The sequence below is a fragment of the Pseudorasbora parva genome, chromosome 17 (genome assembly GCF_024679245.1).
Source record: "Pseudorasbora parva isolate DD20220531a chromosome 17, ASM2467924v1, whole genome shotgun sequence".
Lineage (NCBI taxonomy): Eukaryota > Metazoa > Chordata > Actinopteri > Cypriniformes > Gobionidae > Pseudorasbora > Pseudorasbora parva.
Window position 1 is genome coordinate 18,014,526 of NC_090188.1, and position 12,484 is coordinate 18,027,009.

At 36.8% G+C, this 12,484-nt stretch overlaps 2 protein-coding genes across 2 annotated transcripts; one reads left to right on the forward strand and one right to left on the reverse strand.

Moving 5' to 3' along the window:
• Positions 1-1,522: 1,522 nt before the first annotated feature.
• On the reverse strand, positions 1,523-8,613 carry rhoua (ras homolog family member Ua). The gene is made up of 3 exons (XM_067422006.1): positions 7,947-8,613; positions 7,187-7,245; positions 1,523-5,126 (listed from the first exon to the last, which is right to left on the reverse strand). The coding sequence occupies exons 1-3, from the start codon at positions 8,194-8,196 to the stop codon at positions 4,674-4,676; spliced, it is 762 nt and encodes a 253-aa protein (XP_067278107.1). The 5' UTR covers positions 8,197-8,613; the 3' UTR covers positions 1,523-4,673.
• A 902-nt stretch (positions 8,614-9,515) lies between these two features.
• Positions 9,516-11,822, forward strand: pdcd2 (programmed cell death 2). The gene is made up of 6 exons (XM_067422003.1): positions 9,516-9,899; positions 10,379-10,618; positions 10,702-10,845; positions 10,931-11,031; positions 11,115-11,228; positions 11,563-11,822. Exons 1-6 carry the CDS (start codon positions 9,584-9,586, stop codon positions 11,725-11,727), a joined length of 1,080 nt encoding a protein of 359 aa, XP_067278104.1. The 5' UTR covers positions 9,516-9,583; the 3' UTR covers positions 11,728-11,822.
• The last annotated feature ends 662 nt before the right edge of the window (positions 11,823-12,484 follow it).

The window sequence follows — 12,484 nt, forward strand, 5'->3', positions numbered from 1 at the left end:
GCAACCAAAGGCATCACAGAGCAACTACCATAGCTTCTGCTTATATTAGTCATTTCAACGCCTCCAGCTAAAGTCTAGTCTGTTTACATGAAGTATATACAGTAGGATCTCCATGATTTGCTTATTAACAATTGAATATCATTTAAATATTTAAACATAAAATCACATTTTTCGATAAAAGTTACATTGTATAAAGTCACTGATACAAGAAACAAATTTGCCACTGCGATGTTTCACATTGCAACATATAAAATCACATTCTAAAATAAAATATCACATTACAAGATATAAAGGTCACATTTTTGAAGTTTAAAACCACATTTTGAGCTATAAAGTCACTTTGCGAGATATAAAGTCACAGTTACAAGAAACAAAGCTGCCATGGCAAGATACGCAAGGCCATAATTGTGAGATATAATCACATTTTCAGATACAAGGTCACATTTCAAGATATAGTGAGAAACAAAGTTGCAATTGTGAGATATAGTCATATTTTGATTAATAGTCACAATTGCAAGATATAGTCATATTTTGAGATGTAAAGTCACAGTTATAAAAAACTATTTTTTACGAGATTTAATGTCATAGTGCCACTCAAAACTATTATGAGATAACATAAGTTATATTACAAATAAGTAGTTTTACAAATAAGTTATATTTATGACATATAGTCATAAAGTCGACTGACATAGTCACATTAACATATCTAAAGTCACACTGTAAGATATCAAGTCACAAATAAATACATGAAAAAGTTAATTCAGGCAAGAATTAAAAACACTAATAAAAATGTATTTTAGCACTCAATTTAAGCTTGTAGAAACGAAGGCGTAAATATCGTCAACGTTATAAAACTAAGTACAACCTACTCAACTTTTCTTATGGCATTCCCATCATGCACTGGGTAATGAATATTAAATAAGGTTGATGTATTGCTGTTTTCTAGCTGTTTTTACATGGCTTTATCATTGTTTTTGTTAGGTTTAATAAGTTACCATTTTGGGACATATGGAATGACACATACTCAAATAGGATCCATCGATTATAACCGTCATTGTATTGAGGTCTGTGTTCGGGGACTGCATTACTTCTATTATGTAGATATGGCGTCTACACAATATCTATTGTATTATTTACTTAGATGTTTCTAAGTGATGTTCTAAGATGTTTCTAAGTAAAGCATACACTTAAAAAGCGTGGTTAAATTCTTTTTTATTTTGTTTGAGTAAGAAAAATTGCAAAGTAAACTTCAATTAAGTAGAAATTACTCAACAAACTTTTACTGGGCAAGATAAAGTTACTCAATTTTCTCAATTTTAATGATAAGACAACATAGAACCCCCAAACAGTGAACTGTACACAACCTCCTATGCACATTAAGCCTCATTATTCCTGCAGGCAAGACACTGCTTGCCAATTATTAAACTATAAAATGCAACAAGATTATGAAATTATCTTCTTCACTGATAGCTTTTCATAACATATCCCAAGAAAATGAAAGAAGATGCACACAGACAATAAGTAGACAAAAAGTATATTTATTCTGAGAAAGATAATAATCTACTGGGAGGTCTCTGTTATTGCATGTCGGCTTTGTCTGAACGACCACCAGATCCTGAACAGTTCCGTCTGGTGGGACGCTGCAGCAATGAGCTCACTCACACAGTAAATATACAGCACTGCAATGCAACTCGCGTGCAAATCAAAGCAGCGAATAAACACACTGCGTGTCCGAAGTCATAATTTGGCGACTTGTCAAAAGCCTCTCAGTAATTGATCCTGCCCTGTGAAAGTACACAGCACTGTAGCGCTCATATGCTTTGGTCAGTCTGAACTTAAGGCCTGTTGTTTGAAAAGCATGTAATTCTTAGATTCACAACAAGGAATGCCATACTTCTTGATAAACGATTACAACATCATTTAAACATCTCTTTGTTTTTGGAGCATGCTTAAAGAGATAGTTCATCCAAAAGTGAAAAGTCTGTCACCATCTTCTCACCCTGATGTTGTTCCAAATGTGTAAGAATATATTTCATATAACTGTTCAACTTTTTTTGATTGCGAAATGAAAGTCATGACTTTCCCACTGATTTTCACTCTATGGAAAAAAAAAACAGAAGAAAGTCAGGTTTGAACAAAACATACAGGTGTGTAAATGATGACAGAACTCTCATTTTTGTGCAAACTATCCCTTTAAAAAGCTGTATGATTGTTTGCTTTGGGGTTCAACTCACTATTCCACCTATAGCACTTGCGGTTGACAGCACTGTAATCACTTGCTGAGCCATTCACTTATTTTTCAACGCCTTGCCGCATTCTGGCACAATCCACCAGTACAAGTGGCAAGCATAAAACTCATCTTGATTTCATTCTTGGTTCATTCTGTGCTCATGAAAGAAAAATGTTTGCCACTAATGACGTTAGTGATTCTTCCTCTCTCAACCCAGTTTATGCAGTGAAACATTAACTTTTCCTTACTCTGTCATTCAGCTTAATACTTAATACTCATTCACGTCGCATAGCAGCAGGCGACTTTTTCAGTTCGTCCAACGTGGAAGCCTGATAAAAAGTGCAGTTTGTCCTGGAACAACATTCCACGTATTTTATAGAATTGACTTATTTATAGGGCTGTGATGCTTATCAAAGCATGACGTGGCTGACATCATGGCTTAGGTGTGACACGTACACAGCTAGTAGCTTAAACCTTAAAGGCAATGTAAGTTTCTTTGGATAAAAGTGCCTGCCAAATGCATTCATGCAATTATGTAAGAATAGTTTTTTAAAGATTTTCTGTGAAAAAGTTTATGTTAAAGGTAAAGCGCGTCATGTCTGGGCCACTTATGTGGTGTTTTGGAAAATAATCAGATTAAATAAACTGAATTTATAATTTAATAATTTTGAAAGAACTTTTGAAAGAATAGAATTGAAAAAAATAACACTAAACTCTCCCCATTTTCTATTAGTTGAGCATGCAGATAATCCAGCCCTCAAATTTACACCATTGTTTGTGTTGTTATTATGTACAACTCAAACAAAAAGACCAAAAGTGGGGCAGAAATTTCACATTTGACCTTTAAAAAGTGCCATAAATTGCAAAAGTATGAAAAATCTCATTTGGATTTTCAGGCACACATATTTTCTCAGCTTAAAAGGAAACTGGAAATCAATGTCAAACATTGTTTCTGGTTGAAAACTCTAGTCCCAGAGTTTTTCCTTAATCCAAATGACCAGCATACACCACCATTCAAAAGTTTTTTTCTTAAAATGAATACATTTATTCAGCAAAGATGCATTAAACTGATCAAAAGTGACAGTAAAGGGATTTATAATGTTGCAAAGGATTTCTATTTCAAATACGTTTTGCTTTTTTACTTTCTATTCATCAAAGAGGGAAAAATTGGGGGAAAATGATCACGGTTTCCATTTTAGGCAGCAAAACTGTTTTAAATGTTGATAATAATAATAAAAAATATATCACACTTCTCATATCTCATATCCTCAGCAAAATACATATTAGAATGATTTCTGAATGATCATGAGGACGAGTGACAGGAGTAAATACGGTTTTTAAATAGAAAACGAATAAATTGTAATTTTTACAATATTTTTTTGTACTGTATTTTTGATCAAATAAATGCAGCATCTGTGAGCATACAAAAAAAAATATCCTTCACAAATACTGACCCCAAACTTTTGAATGTTAGTGTATATTCCAATAAATAGGTCTGAGCCATTCAAAATCCTCCTGACAGCACTGAAATGCTCCAAACACTGTTTTTTTGAAGCTCCAGGTTCAATGACCAGATATATAATCTAACTGGCCTACTAAGTCTACTTACTTACACTTAAAGACCCTGACCTCACAGTGTGTTTGAGTCTGGACTTAACTCCAAATGTAAACAAGACAGCCAGGAGAGATGTGCCAGCGTCCTGCTGTCTCTGAAATTGACAATCATTCACCCTCACTGGACAACAAGGTAAATGTCAGTGATGTCAAGTTGATAGTATGTCCAAACATCTGCTTGTACTCTACATCACACTCAATGCTTTGACAGGTACATGACGAAGCACTGGATCCCCCTGGATAACAAAGGCAAGTAATCCTGTTCATGCAAGTAGGAGAAGTGTTAAAACACCAATAAAAGGCTTTGTTTTTTTCTAAGGCCGACAAATAGGGTGCTTTTCACAGTGCCGGAATGAAGAAGGAAAATCTGGTAGACTAAACTAGATCTTGAATAGAAAAACAGCCCTTAAGTCCACTTGAAATCCTCTTCAACAAAAGATAAGGTAAAAGAATGACAGATGACTTGCCGTGAACTCTTCACATGAGCACTTGAGGTTAACCTGGGACTTTCCAAATGGAGAGTAGATCCTAAAATGTAACTAGTCTCAATGAGTCCTGCCAATTTTATGACAAAAGCTTGCCGATCTTTTCTAAGCTGTCCCATTCATTTCAGGTCCACTTGTGCTAAAATGTAACTAGTCTCAATGAATCTTTGCAATTTTATGACAAACGTTTGCCGATCTTTACTAAACTGTCCCATTAATTTCAGGGCCAACTGTGCTCCAGTTAACCCACTAACACAGTCTGATAAAGCAGATGGATATGTGTCCATTTTTATCCATAAAAGTCTAAACAAATTCAAATCAACAGTACAATCATATTCTCACATCTACGCCAAACAGCAGTATTTCTTCCACCATGACTCTGAGAGCTTCCTCATTTTATCAGGCGTCCGCTTCTTCAGCCTTTTCTGCTGCAGGCTGTCCGAGTACTGGATGCTGGCCACTATAGCCGTGTCAAACACCTCCTTTAGGTTCTTCTGGGTGAGCGCCGAACACTCCATGTATGAGACAGCCTGCACTTCCTCGGCACACACACAGGCCTCCTGGGGGTCGACCGGCTTCTCCTTGTACTGGGCCAGCTGGATGAGCACTTTGACGTCTTGCCGGAGGTCAGCCTGAGTGCCGACCAGCAGTATCGGTGCCCTTGGGCAGTGCCGGCGGATCTCAGGCACCCACTTCTCCCTCACATTCTGGAAAGAGGAGGGACTTACCACACTGAAGCATAGCAGGAAGACGTCAGCATTGGTGTAGCACAGCGGTCGGAGCTTGTCAAACTCATCCTGCACAGAGCAAATAAAGATTCAGTAGTAATAAACAAACACCAAGGAGAAACTAACACTTGTTATTGGTTTGTATTGTTAAAAGTAGTTAAATGCAAAATGTGACTTGCCCCAAGGGTTTTGTTCTGCTCGCTCTGTGTTTACATCACATGTTTTCTTACATGAAAGGACTAACATACAAGTTACATAGCCTAGCATGGATAAGAGTTGGGAGAGCAATCATAATCCCCCCTAGGTTAAACAGAACAGAAGCAATGATGCATTGCAGATAGCATTAATTTTCAGGGGGAATCAGAATGCCAAATCCTGACTGATGAGAGGAGGAGCTGGGGATGGAGGCGGGTAATTAGCTCTGGAGAAATGCGATAGCAGCTGATAATACTGAAGGAGCCTATCTATGCATGCTTTGATATTCATAGGCATCGTATTCCTATAGGTAGACGGGATCAGCTGACAGTCGGCTGATGCGAGCTTGACTAACGTGAACTGCCAGAACTAACGCTATACGCTTGATTATTGTTGCAATTTAAAATAACTGTTAACTGAATTTCTTCTTCACTGTCACATGATCCTTCAGATATAATTTTAATATGCTGATTTGGTGCTCAAGAAACACTTCTTAATATTTTTTAATATTCTTTTTTTCAGAATGTGTATCTTTTGTAACATTCTAAATGTCTTTACTGTCACTTTTGAACGCATCCTTACAGAATAAAAGTATTCTTTAATAGTTGTTTTTTTCCTCTGAAATTTTGGTAAAATAAAAATACTGTAGTGTAAAAGCTTCTCTTTATCTTACAGAAATGGTACTTTAACATTTTAAACTGGCAACTTCGAGGTCATGCTTTTGATTCCATATCTCTGAAATATCAGAACCCGCAGTGATGTTTGCAGCATGTGAGATCAAATCTAGAACATAAATGTGAGATCTGTTATTTATTACAGCTGCATTCCATCTCTGTTACTCTTCGTTATGAGTCTCCTCCAGCTTGCTAAGCTTTCTTCTCTTATTAGTCAACTGGACACATTCTAACTTATGAGAAACAATCCTATGCTAGTATATTTTAGATAATTTATATGCAAGTATGTTGGTATCTGGCTTATGAAATTAAAAATTCTGGCTGATAGTAATTTTCACGTTATGACCGATACCCAATGAATGAATGGCTGATATAAAAATTCTATACCATTTTCTATAAATAAATAAAAAATTAAAATAGCCAACCATTTACTAATTCATGTAGGCATCACAACATTATATTATACAGTATGAAGAACAAATATTCAATCTGAGATTTGCTAAAGATTGAATTTACCACTGCTATTAATTTAAAGATTAATTTTAATTAGTGTTTGATAAAGGGAGGAAATGAGCATGCACACACACACACATATATATATATATATGACAAATCTCAAGTCTTTCTATGTGTGTGTGTCTCTCTCTCCTCTTTCTTCTTCAATTTCCACTGGCTTAAACAGGACAGATCCAAATCTCTCTTGGCTTGCCTCCCTTCACCGTCTCCCCTTAGCTTGCTAAACTCATCGAAAACACACTGATCTCACGTTTCCAGTGACTAGCCCCAGCTGTACCCCGGCTGAAAGTAGGTCTCGCTTTCCCTCGGATCAAGCCCAATTCATCACAATTAGACTGCTTCCCATTTGTGATTCCCTGGAGCTGGTTTCCCCCTCCCACAAAGGGAGAGACACTGAATGACCTAAAATAGTGTGTTCCCATAGGAAGAAGCATATACTTCCTTGTGATGCCTCCTGGACAGCAAACTTTAGCTGAACTTTACCAGAAACGCTTATCATGAGTAAGCAAAACAACACTAAATCACTTTCTTTCTTATCTAACAGATAGGCAACCATATGACTAATTAGGACATGACTCACGAGTCTGTTTACAGTTAAGAGAGGAGGGCTTCGACCAGCATGTGTTTGTGCAAACAATGTGACATCCTTATAAAGCGACATGATAAAGTTGCACTGCCTTGAATTTGTTTGTGTGAGGTGGTTTGTTTGGGTCTGGTGGTGCTGAGTGGGCTCAATGGACTGACCTGACCGGCTGTGTCACAAAGCTGAAGTTTCACAGGCTTGCCGTCCACAGCTACAACCGCTGCAGAGGAGAACATATTCAGTTTAATTCCTAATATCTTGTTAGTTTAAATGCACATTATTAAGACACAGGGAATGTGGTACGTGTTATAGCTGTTTTAACATAAAGCTACTTGCACAGACACATCTTAAAATATGTCAGTGTTTTGTCTTAAGATGCACACCATTAATGTTGTTGTTTTTTCTAGGGTACACTTATAAAAGCTAATTGAACTAAAGCCTAATTGAACTAAAGCTTAATCCTGGTTGAGTCTAAGCCATGTCTGTGAAACTGGGCCATGGACTGTGAAAAATGAGATTGAAATGAGTTAATGAACTTGCTGGCCTTACAAAAGCTCAGACAATTACTATATAAGCACACTGTATTTGTGATTAGCTAGTTTAAGCTGGTTATTAGTTGGTTGGTTGGCTACATCATGGTGCAAATCTAAATCAGTTTGACCATGTTAAGTAGATGACCAGATGGTAATTTAGCTGGTTTGTTGCTGGTCTAAGATGGTCTATCAAGTAAATTACCATCAGTTTGGTAATGGCCATCTCTTAGACCAACTATACACCATCTACCCGATACACAGTAGCTACTAGCTTAAACTGGATTTTCTAGCAGGTGGTAGACTTCGTCGTTTTTTTTTTTTCTTCTAAAAATGTATTACGTTTAATTTAATCTGTACAATTATTTTTACGTCTTGTAGTGATATTTACCTGCAAAGTTGTCAAACGCTGTTGGAACATACTCGGTGGGATATCCATTAGTGGTATAGCTCACAATGAGACTAGTTTTACCCACTGCACCATCACCAAGCAACACGCACTTCACCCTGCGCTCCGCCGCAGACCCGAAGCGGCTCTTCACCGCGGATGAAAAATCTTTGCCCCTGAATCTCCTCGGGGGTACCGGCGGCACAATAGAACCAGGGACAGGCTTATATTCTCCACCTCCCTGAGGAGGCATCGCTGAAAACACTGACCGTCCAGGAGTTTTATCGCCAGGGTCAGCGACTCATCTCGCTTTTGAATGAGAGATCGGAGCGCCAGTCCGGTTTCACCACGGTGTCCATTTATTTCAGAGGGGCCAAGAGTCCGCTAAAAGCCGCATTTCAAATCAAGAAGTGTTTTCTTTATCTGGACATAAAACAAAGAAACCCTGAAGCAAAAAATAAGAAGCCCACACATACACTGACGTTATGCCCTCATGAGGCAAGTCATCCTCCGCCCTCTCTAAAACTGATCTGAGCACTTTACTCCTTTACTCCCAAACACGGTGTCTGCGTCTCAATAGCCTACTAGCCAGACGCCTACTAAACAGCGTTTTGAGGGGCGCACAGCATTTTTGGCCATACCCTAGGCAGTAGGATTTGGGACAGCCCATGACATCATCCACTGTGAGCTGTTGCATTCACCCGTGAACTAAAGTTCAGCAGACCTGTTGTTGTCATTACTGATAAACTCAACTGAACTGGCATGAATACGCATCAGCATTTTTATTTGTTATCAGGGACAATGTCGCTAAAAATAAAATAAAATGGGCGAAGTGGATATAAATTTGTGCTTGATAAATTGTATTAAAATATTTACACATTTACACATGCAGTAATGTAAATGCAGTAAATGGTTAAATGTTTTTATTTTTGTTTATTATTGTTTTGCATTACATGATCTATATACTTTGTCTTTAGATTTTTTTGGCAAATCTCAACTGTCCTATGGTGTGACTACTGGTCTCATATGGTTCAATGATTTATAACTTAAAAAATTAAAAAGAAAAGCATACAAATTACTAATACCTCAGGCATATAATACCCCAGGCATAATTTTACTATATTAGTAGATGTACTTAGAAAACATTAGAGAAATATATATATATATATATATATATATATATATATATATATATATATATATATATATATATATATATATATATATATATATATATATATATATATATATATATATATATATATATATATATATATATATATATATATATGACTAAGTGTGTAATTTATATGCAATTTATGCAAAGCGTTTACAATTGAATTGTGACGCCATCTATTGGACAAACTCTAAGCAGTTTTAATTCACACAAGAACGAGATAAAGATGTTTAACTCTTTTTAATAGAGAATATTAGTTATTATGTTCATTAATAATAATATTAACTAATATAATAAGTCATATGATAGGTTTCATCCACATTATGTGCGTTTTTATTGCTCTGAATGCGTATTTGTGCGTGGAACGTTAGTCGCAGATCTCGTTTGACCCGAGCCCCTGTTTTAGATGAACAGACACCAACACATGATTCTGATATCTTAGCTTTAATCGAGAGTTTGACAGATGGCTGCAAAAGCAGTAAAAGGATCTAAAACAAACCGTGAGGTCGTGCTGGGCTTTTTAGAGGAGGCAGAATCATGGCAGCTTCTTAGCAACCAGTTTCCAAGTAAAGTCGGAGGCAGACCTGCGTGGTTAAGCCTGGTGGATTTGCCAACTGTGTCTGAGTTACAGTGTGAGAAGTGCAAACTCCCAACAGTGTTTCTTCTGCAGGTGTATGCGCCTGTCACGGAATATGATCGATGTTTTCACAGAACACTATTTGTGTTCTGCTGCAAGACACCAGCCTGCTATACAAGAAACGACAACAAGTGTTTTAAAGGTAATTTGAGCTGTCAAATGTGTTGAGTAGAATTTTCTTACGTATTTGTTATTTACATATAACGTTATGTGTATATGTTATATTTTGATTAAAGAAGCATTCATTTGGGCATATCACAAGACTTTTGGAGGACTTTAGATCAAGCAGTGTAGAATTAGTCCATGTAGATTAACTATTATTATTTATACTATGCTTTGGGTCAGTAATATATAATTATTTACAAAAATAAACACGTTTTATATTTGAAGGATGCATCAAATTGATCAAAAGTGATAGTAAAAATGTTTACAAAATACATTAATTTAAAATAAATCCTGCTCCTTTCAACTTTCTATTCTTTAAAGAATAATGGATTATGGTTTCCACAAAAGTAGAGCAGTGTAACTAATAAATAGTATTATCTAAGAGTACTTTAGTTTCAATCATACATCATAACAGAAACATAAAGTTGCATTTTTCTACTTTACCACCATTTACAGTGTTTAGATGTCAACTGCCAAGGAAAAATGACTTTTACCCCTTTGATCCACCTTCTGATGAGAAGCCAGACTTCCTAGTGGAAGATCATCAGGTTCTGGGATCTGGCCTCAAATTGTGCCAACTGTGTGGCTGTCTAGGACAGAAAGCCTGCTCTCGATGTCACACCGTCACATACTGCAGTAAAGAGCATCAGACCATAGATTGGAAACACCGCCACAAGAAGGAATGCTCAAATGAGGGTGAGCAAATGCTTTGATTATGCATTATTTCTAACGTTTGCAACTTTAATGTGTATGTGTTGTCTTCATATTTGGATCTACAGGTTCTCAAAGTTCAGAGCAGTTTAATTCATTTCTTTTTTCTGAGTGGGAGCTGGTTACCGAACCGGAAGAGCTTCCAGCAAAAGATGAGGATCTCCATGAATGCCACGGCTTAGATCAAGAGAGCATGTCATGCGTAAATAACGGTATGCCTTTCGAAACAGATTTGGCAGCTTGATGTCTACGTCTTTTCAAGGATTTGTCATTCACAGTTTTTATTTACTTTCTCAGGTTTGGAGGACAGTGATCTAGAGAGTATGGCACATCATGAAACACAAGACACTAAAGTGTTTCAGAAGTTCAAGAAGCGAATTGCTATTGAACCACAACAGGTCAGTTACAAGAGTCTGAATAGCAAATGCTTTGTCTGTTAAATGGTTCTCCGGCTATGTGATTGTATATCATTTTTTTAAAGGTTTTGCGGTATTGTAAAGAAGGATCTCCTCTTTGGGTGTCAGCTGAACATGTGCCACGTGAAGAGGACGTTCCAGAATGTCCATGTGGCGCTAAACGTCTCTTTGAATTTCAGGTAATGTTAAATATAAAAAGAACGTTGTCATTTTTACACTACCATCAGAGAATCTTCATAAGACTTCTTAAGCACCATAATATAATCATTTCTGAAGGATTATGTGACACTGAAGTAATGACCACTGAAAATTCAGTTTTGCCATTACAGGAATAAAAATAAATCTTAATTTATTATCAAATAAATCCAGTCTTGCTGAACAAGGGACTTCTTGAAATATTATTGACCCCAAACTTGTTTAAATGTCTAGTCTATATCTTACACCATTATATATTATATTATACCATTATATTAACTCATTACATGGTTTAAATTGTCACGGTGTTCATTTCAGATCATGCCTCAGTTACTTAACCACCTCAAAGTGGATAGGACAGATGCCAGCATAGACTGGGGGACAGTGGCCGTCTACACATGTGCTGACAGCTGTGACCGAGGCACCAAATATTCTGCTGAGTTCATCTGGAAACAAGACTTTTCAGGAGATCAAGCAGTGTAGAATTAGTCCATGCAGATGAACTATTATTTAGACCTTTGTATCAAATAACATTTGTAATAAAGAAATGTGAACAAAGGATTGGTTCTTTTGAGGTACCCACATACACCATTTCGGACCCTAACTGAAATTAAAAGATGTGTCTTCACCAGAAGTATTACCAAACATGCTAGTGGTTTAGACATACTAGTAAAGGTCAGTAATTACTTTATTTACAGAAATTGATACCTTTATTCATATAGAATGCATTACATTTATCAAAAGTGACAGTAAAAAAAAGTTTACATTGTTACAAAATTATCTATTTCAAATAAATGCAGCGCTTCTCAACTTTCTATTCATTAAAGAATGCATTATGGTTTCTACAAAAATAAAGCAGCTCAACTATTTAAGATTGATATTTAAAGATGCCACATCACCCTGTAACCCAAGACTGGATTCCAGCTGAAGCTAAACAGGGCTTAGCCTGGTCAGTACCTGAATGGGAGACCAACTGGGAAAACTACGTTGCTGTTAGTGAGACTAGTAGGGGGTGCTTACCCTTTAGTCTGTGTGGGACCTAACACTCCAGTATAGCGATGGGGACACTATACTGTAACAAACACCGTCCTTCAGATGAGAGGTTAAACCGAGGTCGACTCTCTGTGGTCATTAAAATCCCAAATTTGCCCATTGGCCTCGGTCCATCATGGCCTCAATCATCCCCATATACTGACTGGTTTCATTGACTGACTGTGTATCCTCTGTTGTGTGATGGACA

Excerpts from the sequence above, each read along its gene's own strand:
- rhoua (XM_067422006.1), bottom strand. The coding sequence starts at position 8,196 with ATGCCTCCTCAGGGAGGTGGAGAATATAAGCCTGTCCCTGGTTCTATT. Across the intron at positions 7,246-7,946 it reads AGCGTTTGACAACTTTGCAG|CGGTTGTAGCTGTGGACGGC; the intron begins GTAAATATCACT and ends TCTCCTCTGCAG. Across the intron at positions 5,127-7,186 it reads TTTGTGACACAGCCGGTCAG|GATGAGTTTGACAAGCTCCG; the intron begins GTCAGTCCATTG and ends TGCTCTGTGCAG.
- pdcd2 (XM_067422003.1), top strand. The coding sequence starts at position 9,584 with ATGGCTGCAAAAGCAGTAAAAGGATCTAAAACAAACCGTGAGGTCGTG. Across the intron at positions 9,900-10,378 it reads CGACAACAAGTGTTTTAAAG|TGTTTAGATGTCAACTGCCA; the intron begins GTAATTTGAGCT and ends CACCATTTACAG. Across the intron at positions 10,846-10,930 it reads CATGTCATGCGTAAATAACG|GTTTGGAGGACAGTGATCTA; the intron begins GTATGCCTTTCG and ends TTACTTTCTCAG.